The sequence below is a fragment of the Pseudopipra pipra genome, chromosome 27, assembly GCF_036250125.1.
Source record: "Pseudopipra pipra isolate bDixPip1 chromosome 27, bDixPip1.hap1, whole genome shotgun sequence".
Lineage (NCBI taxonomy): Eukaryota > Metazoa > Chordata > Aves > Passeriformes > Pipridae > Pseudopipra > Pseudopipra pipra.
The window spans coordinates 1,747,500-1,758,963 of record NC_087575.1 but is presented as its reverse complement, the minus strand read 5'-3'; the positions used below and the strand labels follow the sequence as shown (position 1 = coordinate 1,758,963).

The 11,464-nt window shown below is 61.4% G+C and overlaps 1 protein-coding gene across 14 annotated transcripts in view; it reads left to right on the top strand.

Moving 5' to 3' along the window:
* Positions 1-7,453: 7,453 nt before the first annotated feature.
* The window catches only part of UNC13A (unc-13 homolog A), a 91,441-nt gene continuing 87,430 nt past the window's right edge, over positions 7,454-11,464 (top strand). For 13 of the 14 annotated variants that reach the window (XR_010425327.1, XM_064636987.1, XM_064636986.1 and 10 more), the window contains exon 1: positions 7,455-7,570. Coding sequence is in view for 13 of the 14 variants with exons in the window: in XM_064636987.1 (XP_064493057.1) it covers positions 7,549-7,570 (22 nt within the window). In the remaining variant the exon portion in view is untranslated. Of the gene's footprint in view, positions 7,571-11,464 lie in introns of all 14 variants that reach the window. The other variant, XM_064636985.1, reaches the window with a different exon arrangement.

The following is an 11,464-nucleotide window of genomic DNA, read 5'->3' as shown; positions in this document are numbered from 1 at the left end:
AGCACAGCTGGCCCTGACGGGGCTGTTCCATGCAGGATGCTGGCTAGCAGCTTTCCTGCCTCCCTCCTGAGGCAGGAGATGGATGGACGGCCTCGCCCTGCGCTCGATACCTGCTGACTCAGGGCCTTGTGCGCCAGCACGGACGGATCCACCCTCTGCATCCTGCCGGGGCTCGGCAGTGAATCGGCTGTGCCGGAGCCAGCAGAGCCCACGGAACACTCCTGTGAGGATCCTGGCTCTGCCCTGCCAGGAGGGGCTGATCGATGGGGTGTCAGCAGAGATCCAGGCTCCTTGGGGCTCTGCTCAGGGACGTCTCGGCAGGAGGTGCCGCAGAGGTATTTTTATAATTCATAGCTACCTCCAGCCTGATTAATTTTTTTCTCCCTTGGTCAATCCGTCACACCCTTCCCTGGTGGATGGGTGCTGGGGGTGCTGGGAGGGGCTGAGGCAAAGCCTGGACACCAGGTCCCTCTGCATCAGCTCCATTTGCTCCTCTTTTCCACGGGGTGACACAAAACACCTGTATAGGGGAACCCAGATGCTGAGAACCCCTCCCCAGCTCAGGTGCCCCCCAGCTGGGCAGAGCGGGTGCAGCAATGAGCTGCAATCTGTGGGGTAGAATTGGTGCCGGCAGTGTGTGCTGAACCTGGATCAGCTCCCAGGACTGTCTAACCTTTCCCAGGGTACTTTCCCAGCGATAGATCCCAAAATGGGAGGCAGTGAGAGGCTGCAGCATCCCACATCTGTCGTTCCTGGTGAAAGCATCTCCACTCAGGCCTGATTCAGCAAAACAGTGTTCTTCCAAGTGCTGCTGCTCCCAGGATGAGGACAGACAGTCCTGGGGGCTGCTGGCACCTCCCAGGGGTGTGGGCACAGAAGGTGGATTCCCAAAATGTTTTGGGGGTTGGTATTAGGCAGCTGACGTACTTCTTGCCTCGGTGGGCTGATGAAGCTCAAAGGATGGGTCTGATTTGGGATTTGGGGTCCCATTTCTGTTTGCAGCCATTGGGATTTGGGGTCCCATTTCTGTTTGCAGCCACCCCTCTCCTCAACTCTCCTAAACTCTGCGAGCACCATGGCACCACCTGCCCCAGAGAGACTCGAGTGCCCCGTGGGACATCCAGCAGTGGGACCACCCTGACACCCCCCAGAGGCCTTGGGCTCCCGCCAGTCCCTCTTCCGGCCGGCTGAGCGTCACCCACCGCCCCCATGTCCTGGCACGACCCTGCTTCCCTGCGCCAGTGGCTGCGGGGGCTGCCTCAAAGGCCCAATTTTCTTGCTCTGAAGCCCCGGCTCTGTTTGGCGTCGGGCAGGGCACCAGGGTGCTGGGGCAGCGTGGGTGCTCCCAAGGGAAGGGGCACCGCGTTCCTGCTGGGCACAGGGGCTGTCAGTGCCCCCCAGCCTCCAGCCCTTTGATTCTGGCCCAGCCTCTTGCCCTGGAAATGGCAGCTGCCCACAGCGGGGTCATGCAGGGCAGGGTCTGGTCTCCTGTCCCTGTGCTCCATGCCCGAGCCACAGTGGAGCTGGCATGATGCCAGGCACCATCCCTGCACAGGGAGGGGGACACCTGAGTGTCCGTGGGGTTTGTCCCTCTCTGAGCTCTCTGTGCTGGTCACAGATGGTTTTTTGGGGCTCCTCCACAAGCCCGAGTTACAACAATGGCAGTGGCTTGTGCTTCCCGGCAGGAATCTGCTCAGCCTGTCTGCTTCCCAGTAATCCCAGCAATCCCAGCCTGGGAGACTTGTGGGGTGCTTTGGGAGCTTGGGGACTTGCATTCCCTGTCTCAAGCTCTCGCTGTGAAGCTGTGGAGGGATTCCTCTGCTTCCCAAAACCAGCCCAGGGTTGTACCCAAACCAGTCTTTAAATCCAGTTTAAGGTGATCCCCAGCTCCAGACCTTGAGCCAGGGCAGGTGCTGAGGGACAGACAGACAGACAGACGCATTCAGGTCCCCTTGCAGGTACCATCCCAAGGACAGGGGATGGATAGGGTTGGCAGAGGTTGAGTGGGGCTCACACCAGCAGAGACCCTCATGGCCAAGCAGGGAGATGCTGTTCCCTGCCAGCAGCAGGGTTTTCTCCAAGAACAGTCCTGGGAGCAAAGCACCCACGGTTAGCTGGGGCAAGGACATCCCAGCCTGGTGTCCCAGGGCAAGGCTGGTATCAGCAGGAAGAAACAGAAATCCAACAGAACCCCCAGAAACAGAGAAACAACCTGACCAAACGCGCACGGGTGAGCAGGTTCCATCCCAACCCTCCCTTCCCCATTCCCAGCCAGGGCTGTGACACAGCCTCCCCCTCCTTGGCCCCAGGCCCCTCTTTTGCCCACAGTCGACGCCCCCCCCTTCCAAAGTCAAGTATCTGATGCCCAACCCTGTGCCCCCGACCGGCCGCCCTCACTCACCATCCACCAGGTCTTGCCCCTCATGTCGTAGCACAGCTGCCACCTCACCGAGCCCCCGGCCACTGGTGCAGCCACCGTGCCCGGCACCTCCATCCCTTCCGGCTACTCCAGGAGATGGCTGGCATGGTGCCCCACTCCCGGTGCCATTGCAGACCCCTCTGCCCCCAGAAGCACCCAGAGCAGCCGCGAGCCCTGGGGAAAAGCAGCTGGATAGAGGCGAGGAATAATCCCGGTCCGGGAGTTCCTGGGCTGCCCCCGGGGAGGCGGGTCGGCCGCTCTGGGTGGGCTGGTGGGTGGTCACTGCCGGGCAGAGGCTGTGCCAGTGGCTGGGCATGGCAGAGGGACAGCGCCCACGTCAGTGGGACAGAGGGATCCCAGTGGGAGGGACAGCAAAGGGATGTGTGGGATCTCTGAGGATTTGGGAATTGCTTTGGGTTTGTCTTCCCAGGAAGGGATAGCTGCAGGCACCACCTACAACATGCCAGGGATCCCCGAAAGCAGATACATCCCTGGGTGGGTGATGGGCTCCTGTGTGACCCCTTCCAGCACTGTCCCAGGTACCCCAACACGTGCACTCAGCTGGAGCCCTTCTCCCCTCTGGCTCTGTGGAAACTCAGTCATGAAGTTGGGGTGTGTAGGAATCTGACCAAGAATATGGGGGAGCTGGGTACAGGACATCCTCTGGGGGCTGATCTCTGCTCCCAGCACAGGGGCAGGACCTGGTCCCTGGGGAAAAGTGATGGGCACCCCCAGCCCTGCCACCCTGCCTTGGTCCCAGCGTGACCAGGCCCTGAGGAGGTTGGAGGCTCCTGGGAGGTGAGGGAGGTGACATCCTTCAGGCCCCACTGGTGCCATGCACGCTCTGGGGGTCCCCAAAGGATCCCAACATATCCAGCCCCTTCCCCTCTGAGCTACTCCCTGCTCCCCACCTGGGGATGAGCTGTCCCAGATTTTGGCTCTGCCTCAGGGAATTCTGACCTCCAGCAAGTGCTTGGGGCTGTCAGTTGTCCATGTCACCATGTCCCTCTAGCAGTCATCCTCCCAGGAACTGCCTGGAGTTTTGGGGTCTGTGGGCTGATCACCCCCATGTGTGGCTGAACTGCTGGTTCTGGCTTTGTTATCCTCAGGAACAGCTGGATCTTTCCTGGTGCTGCTCACTGGGACAAATTGGTCCCTGCTGGTGCCCTGCCTTCCCCCTGTGCCCTCTGTCTTCCCTCCTGCAGGTTTTTCAAACCCAGGGTTTTGGTGTGGGGATTGAAGAGGTTTTTGAGGAGGTTTGATTGTTTTATTTTGGCTTTCAAAGCCCAGGAGTCATGGGAGAAGCTGGTTTTATGCTGAGCTGGAGATCTGATGACATTTTGGAGATATTTAGACAAGAAGATTTTTGGGATGATGCCATCCTGCTGCCTGGGGTTTAGGGGCTTGGGCACCACGATGGACCAGTGTGGATGTGGGGATGGGAGAAACGGCTGTGTGGGAAGGAAAGCACCACAAGGGGCAGGTTGCAAGAATTCAGCTCCTGGAAATAATTAATTTCAAGGCATGGAGATTGCTTCCTGACTTTTTTTTTTTTTTAAGCTTATTTTTGATCAAAAGCCAGGCCTTTTCTTGGGAAAGAACGCTGAATCTTCTCATGAACATTTTCCCTTCCAATAAGACTATTTTTCATCCAAACAAGGGTTTGGGGCATAAAATAAACCCAAAGTTGAGCCATGGGAGCAGCTCAGTGTGGGGTGCCAGGGCGGGAGGGGAGTTGCTTTGGGGTGTGGGCACTGGAGGTGGCATCAAGCAGCAGTGAGTGCAGGCCCCTCGGTGGGGTGGGTGTCAGACGAATTGAGCTAAATAAGGAAGATCTTCCTAACTGGAATCTTCCAGAATTGCTGTTTGGCTTGGAAAGGGTGGGTTTCAGGCAGTGTGTGATAATGTGAGTGTGTGTCTGTGTGTGCACAAACAGAAACGTGTGTGTGTGTGTGTGTGTCCCACATGTGTGTGTGCATGTCCCACATGTGTGTGTGCCTGTACATATCCCACATGTGTGTATGTGTGTCCTGCATGTGTGTGTGTGTATGTGTCCCGTGTGTGTGTATGTGTGTCCCACGTGTGTGTGTGTGTACATGTCCCACATGTGTGCGTTTGTGTCCCACATGTGTATGTGCATGTCCCACATGTGTGCTTGTGCGTTTGTGTGTCCCACGTGTGTGTGTCCCACGTGTGTGTGTGTGCCTGTACATGTCCCATGTGTGTGTGTATGCATGTCCTGCATGTGTGTGTGCGCATGTATGTGTCCTGTGTGTGTGTGTATGTGTGTCCTGCGTGTGTGTGTGTGCATGTATGTGTCCTGTGTGTGTATGTGCATCCCACATGTGTGTGTGTATGTGTGTCCCACATGTGTGTGTGTGCATGTATGTGTCCTGTGTGTGTATGTGCATCCCACATGTGTGTGTGCATGTACATGGCCCATGTGTGTGCGTCCCACATGTGTGTGTGTGTGTCCCACATGTGTATGTGTGCGTGTACGTGTCCCACACGTGTGTCAGCACATGCAGGCGATGTGCTGGCAGTGAGCAGAGGAGGCACATCCTGCTCGAAGCAGGGCTGTGCTGCCCCGGGGCTGCGGCACTGGCAGGAGGAGATGCCACGAGACAGCAATCCAAAATACATCGAGAGGCCTTGGAGGGGTTGGGAAGGGCCTGGCTGCAAGGAGGGACTCTTTGGGGATCTGGGGGGACCCTGAAACTCTTGCAGCCCTGCCAGGATGGTGCTCGTGAGGGTGGGTGCTGTGGGAAGTGGCATGTGGCAGGGGTGGAGGTGCCACGCAGTCCTGATCCATTGCCATGGGCATTGCTCTGATTCTGTGGGAGTCTGGAAGTGTTTTTACATGCAGTGGGAGGCAGAATGGGAGTGAGAGCCTCACAAAGTGCAAGGGGAGGGAAGGTGGCCCTAGTGCTGGTCGCCATGCCCGGTGTTGGCACCCGCCCTGGCATGGGCCTGCTCTGCCATCCCTGGGGTAGGGCTGCTGGGAAGCAGAGAGTCAGGAAGCAGACAGGCAAGGGAATGAATGTGGTAGGGAAGGGGCTGGGGCTGAGCCAGCTGCTCCACCACAGGGGTCTGGAGGATCCTGCCTTGGCCCTTTTGCATTGCCCAGGATGATCCCATCTCCTCTGGCTCATCATTCATCCCTTGATGCAATGCCCAGCATTCTGTGCCTCAGTTTCCCTGGTGGGCAGGGCTCTGCTCACCACACCAACTCCTGGGGTGTCCCTGCAGTGTCCCCCCAGGGCCTCATCCCTGCAGGAGGGAGGGAGCTGGCAGTGATGTTGCTCCCAGCCTGGCTCTCTGAGCCTCCCTGCTGGGTCACCCTGGCTGGGCTGTCACCTCAGGGGGGTCTGTGTGTGTGGGGACAGGGTGGGCGTGCACAGCCCTGTGCTGCTGTGCTGGGTGTGCACAGATGGGTGTGCACAGGGGGTCTGAGAACACACCAGGTGTGCACACCTGTGTCTGTGCACACACACACACAGCCCCACACACATCCCGAGGCAAGAAGGGAGGCAGATGGGGACAGGAGGAAACCCTAGCTGAGTTCACGTCCCCAGTGATGGAGTTGGGGGTCTCTGCTTTAACCCCCACCCGGGACCCCTCCCATGAGGGTCAGTGTGTGGAGCTGGGGTGCTGGTCCCTGCCTGGGACTGTGGAGGCTTCTCCTGCCCCCGAGCTGGGATCTGCCCAGATTTGAGCATCTCTTCTGGATGTGTCATTTGGAGGCCGAGATGAGAGAGGGAACTGGCTTGAGGAGTGACAACGACAACGTGCCCCCACTGCTCAGACCCATCTCTGAACAGACACAGCCCCCTGGGGGCTGCAAACCCCCCATGCCTGGTGGGGGAATGAGCTAAATGATACACCCCGAAATGACCCCCCTTTTTAGGGCTGTGCAGGCAGGACAGAGATCCCCAAGGCTGCAAAGCCAGATGATACCCCCTCCCAAGGGCAAGGCAGGACAGCTCCCCAAGGCTGTACAAGTCAGACAGCCCCCGGTGCAGGGTGGGCAGCACAGATCCCACCGAAGCTGTACGAGCCAGATAACATTCCCCTCTCAGGGGCAAGGAGAGTACATAAGACCTCCAAGGCTGTACAAGCCACACACTCTCCTGTGCACGGTTGGCAGGACAGATCTCACTCCCCAGATAGACTCCCCGCTCCTCCCCATTGCACGACAGCCCCCCAAGGCCGTACAAGCCAGATGACATCCTCCTCCCAGGGGCAAGGAAGACACGACAGCCCCCAAGGCTGTACAAGCCAGATGACCCCCCCTGTCAGGGGCAAAGAGAGCACGAAAGACCCCCTGAGGCTATACAAGCCTCCGGTGCAGGTTGAGCAGGACAGCTCCCATCTCCCGGATAGACAACCCCCCCATTACACGACAGCCCCCCGAGGCTGTACAAGCCAGACATCTCCAGGTGCAGGGTGGGCAGCACAGACCCCACCCCCCGGACAACCCCCTTCCCCATCGCACGACAGGCCCCCGAGCTCCTCTGCAAGCCAGGTGACACCCCTTTCCAGGGGCCAGGAGAGCGCGGCAGACCCCCGACGAGCCAGCCAGCCCCTGCGGCAGGGTGGGCAGCACAGATCCCACCGACCTCCGAGGCTGTACAAGCCAGACAGCCCCCGGTGCAGGGTGGGCAGCACAGATCCCATCGACCTCCGAGGCTGTACAAGCCAGACAGCCCCCGGTGCAGGGTGGGCAGCACAGATCCCCCACCCCGGCCAGACATCCCCCCCCCCTCGATTTGTGCGGGATCGCCTCCCTGCCCTTCCGCAGGGGCTGTGACAGCCCATCGGTTCTCCCCGCGCTCCGTGCCCGGCACAGCCCGAGACCCCCCGGGATCCGCCAGGACTCCCCGAGACCCCCCGAGACGCTCCGGGACCCTCCGGGACCCTCCGGGACCCCCCCCAGGACCCCCCTCCCCTCCCTCCCTCCCTCCCCGCCCCGCCCGCGGGGGTCCCGGCGGGGGGCGTGGCCGCGGGCGGGGGCGGCGGTGACGTCAGGCGCTGTCCGCGGTGCTGAGGGAGGGAAGATGGCGGCGCGCTAGAGCCGGGCGGCGGCCGCGCCCCCCGCGCCCCCCGCGCCCCCCGCCGCCACCGCCAACATGTCGCTGCTCTGCGTCGGAGGTACCGGGAGGACACGGCGGGCGGCGCGGGGGGGACGGGGCGCGGGGATGGCGGGCGGAGGGGCGCGCCCCGCTGCCCCTCTCTGCGCGGGGGGGGGGCTGGAGTGTCTGGAGCGGTGTGAGGGGGGAGGCGGCGGGGAGGTTGCGGGGGGGGTCGTGGGCACGGCTCCGTTCACGAGGAACCGGCGCGCGGTGGATTTTATGAATGAACCGGCGGGGGCGCGCGCGGCGCGGCGGCCCCGGAGCGGGGGGTGTGGGCGCGCCCTGCCCCGCACGGGGCTCCCCCCGGACCCGCCCCCGGCTTCCTCCCCGCCGGGGAGACCACCGGGGAGACCACTGGGGACGAGGCTCCCCCGTAACCTCCCCTGGCTCCCCTCCCGCCTTCTGATCCGCCGTGGGGAGGGGTCTCCCCTCTTAACCCCCCCCCACCCTGAGCTCCTCCCGGGACCTCCCCCCCGCCGGGGAGGGGGCTGCTCCTGTAATCCCCCCCGACTGCCCTCCCGCCTCCTAAACCGCTATGGGGAGGGGGCTCCCCCCGGGACGCCCTCCGGGCTCACCCCGGAACCACCCCCGCCGGGGAGACCACTGGGGACGGGGCTGCTCCCGTAATTCCCCCCCCGGCTCCCCTCCCGCCTCCCAACTCGCCGTGGGGAGGGGGCTCCACCCATAACTCCCCCAAGAGCTCCCCCCGTAACCCTCCCCCACCGGGGAGACCACCGGGGAGGGGGCTCCCCCCGCGCCTCCCACCTCAGCCTCTCCCTTCTACCCCTCTCCTCCTTCCCGCCCCCACGGAGCCCCTTTCTTCCCTCTCCAGCCCCCTACCCCGCGTTCTTCTCACCCCTCCTCAAACGGAGACCCCCACGTGCCCACTGCCCAAACACCCCCACTCAGCCAGCCTCACTCTCCTCCCTCTCCCCAAATACCCCCTTACCCAGCCCCCCCAGATCCCCACCCCTCACGCCTGTCTCCAGACACCCCCACCCTGCAGACACAGCTCCCTGCATTCCCAAACACCCCCTCACCTGAAACACGCCCCATGTGAGCCCCCCAAACACCCCACATCACTCCCCAACCCTCCTGATTTCCAGTCCGCAACCCAAATCCTCCCCAGTCCCAAACATCATCTATCCTCAAGCATCCCTACATTCCCACTCCCTCAAAGAGACCCCATACACCCCGAGTCCCCCAGTCTGTGAACCCCTAAATATCCCCCTCAAATTACACCCCAAGCCCCAGCCCCCCATGGGCATGGTGATGCTGGGGGGGGTCAGGGCAGGAGCCTGGGGGCCTCGTGCTGCTGTGGGGCCAGTTAGGGGTGCTGGTCACCCCATACTGGGAGGAACTGGGGGGAGCACACAGGTAGGGGAACCCCACACCCAGTGCACTGAGACCTGCCCAACTCGGTCCATAGATGAGTCCTGCAGGCCTGGCCTTGGCCTCGCTGGTGTTTACCCTGGAATGAGTGCTCAGTCTGGCCGGGGGGGCAAAAGTCAGAGGGGTTCCTTTACGCCCTCCCCAAACCCTGTGACACCCTGATGGGGAAGGGGTGGCACTCGTGAGTGTTGGGGTCATGGGATGGAGGTGGCAGTGGCAGCTGGGGACAAGGTGGGGCACAGGCTGGCTGGGATTCCCTCACTTCAGGTGAAATCCAGAGGAAAATGGGGGCTCCCTCAGTGCTGCCTGAGCTCAGTGGGATGAGGGGCTGTGCCCCCTCCCACCCCCCTGACATGTCCTTGTCTTTTAGGTGCTGTCACAGCCCCCTGTCCTGTGGCAGTGCCACAGCAGCACGCAGGGAGCTGCCAGAGCCAGGGTGCCCCTGTGTGCCCCAGCCAGCCCCACATTTGGGGGCTTCTCCTCTGGCGGGAGCGGGGCACCTCTTTGCTCTCATTTAGACGTCACATGTGGTGACACCCTTGGCGATGCTGTGGGTGGCTGGTGACAATCAGCTCCCAGTGGGTTTGGGCTTCCCCCACTGCCCTGTCACCACTCTCTGGCGGCAGCTGGTTTTGTCACCCACCCTATTTTTGGGGTTCTGGGGGTGGAGGTGCCACCTCAGATCCTCCCCCAGCCTCTCCCTGCCCCTCCCTGGGGGCTGGGGCCACGTGCAGCCCCTGGGGCTTCGTGCCAGGGGGTGTCCCTGGGTGACAGGGAGTGACCCGGGAGAGGTGGGGTGAGCGGGGACAGGAGGGGGTGTCTGGAGTGGTGTGAGGCAGACGGACAGATGGACAGAGGGCGGACGGGCATCCGGAGAGACAGATGGAGAGACGGAGGGACAGATGGATGGAGGGGATGGGAGACGTGAGCACGGGGACAGAGGGGTGGGTGGGTGGATGGACAGACAGAGGGGTGGAGGGATGGAGGGAGAGGGTGAACGGAGGGATGGATGAAGGACGGACAGAGGGATGGATGAAGGATGTATGGAGGGAGGGACAGAGTGGATGGACAGGCAGGTGGAGGGATGGGGTGGATGGAGGGACAAGTGTGTGAATGGATGGTCAAAGGATGGGTGGACAGAGAGACGGGTGGATGGGCAGACAGGTGAATGGATGGAGAGACAGGTAAATGGACAGACAGAGGAATGGATGGACAGAGGAGTGGACACACAGGGAATGGACAGACAGGTGAATAGATGGAGGGACAGAAGGATGGGTGAGTGGAGAGACAGATGAATGGACAGAGAGATGGACAGAGGGGTGGGTGGATGGGCAGAAGGATGGACAGAGGGATGGATGGACGGATAGAGGGATGTGTGTATGGCAGAGGGGTGGACAGACAGACAGGCCTGTTGTGGGATGCCCAGCCCAGCCTGGTTTTCACACCACTGCCATTCTGATCCCTGCCAGCTGCCTCCTGCCTCAGTTTCCACAACTGGCCAAGATCGCCCTGAGAGGAGCCTGATCACCCCAGCCTGGGAAGCACCTTGGCTCTTCCAGCTTGTTGGGGGTTACCCAGCTCACACGGGTGTCCTGCTGTACCCAGCTCCCTGCCTGGGGTTTAATTTAGCCCCAGGGTGTCACCCCAGGACTCACCACCCCTGAGTCAGCTTTGGGCACCCTTTGATGTGCGGGAGGGCAGCACAGCCTGCAGATGGTGGCAGCAGGACTTCTCCCTGGCAGGAGATGACAGCCAGGAAAGCCACGTGTTCCCTGGATAATTGTTTGTTCCTGTCAGCTCGGGTATTTTTGGAGCTTTTCCTTCCTCTGCTTTCTCATTCCGTTTCGGAGGCAGCAGCTGGCGGAGAGCAGTGGGTGCCCCTGGGTCCAGGACAAGGGGGAGCCCCCATGTCAGGGATCCCTGTCAGCCACAGGCAGGTCCTGGTACCAAATACTGTATTAGAATAGAATAATATATATATATTATATATATATAAATACATTATATATATAACATGTATAATTATTACACACAGTGATGGCAGCCATCCCCAGTCAGCCCCCAGGCTCCCAACACGATGACACTCGGGGATCTTTGGGATCCTGGAGCCTGGTGCCTCCCCTGAGCGTGAACCCCCCCATCCCTGAGCGAAGCTGCAGCTCCCTGTGATTCCCTGGGAACATGGCTGCCGGTGACGCGGCCGGTGACCTTCCTGCGGGCAAAGAGCCACCCAGCGTGTCACCCTCTCGGTGGCACAGGGCAGGCAGCCGAGCCACAGGGTCCCCAGTTATTTTCCGAGGCGGTTGTTCCCCCCTGCCTCAGTTTTCCCGAGGCTGCCGATGCCACGTGGGCTCCTCCCAGCCCTGCCAGGCACGTGTCGCCGGCGGCAGCCCCGCGTCCCCTCCGGCGCTGGTGGCGGGTGATAAGCGGCTGGCGAGTGGCACGTCTCCGAAATCAAATTACCTTTGATGTCGCCAGGGCTATTTTCATCCCTGCTCGGTCACGTTGGTCCTGCACCCGC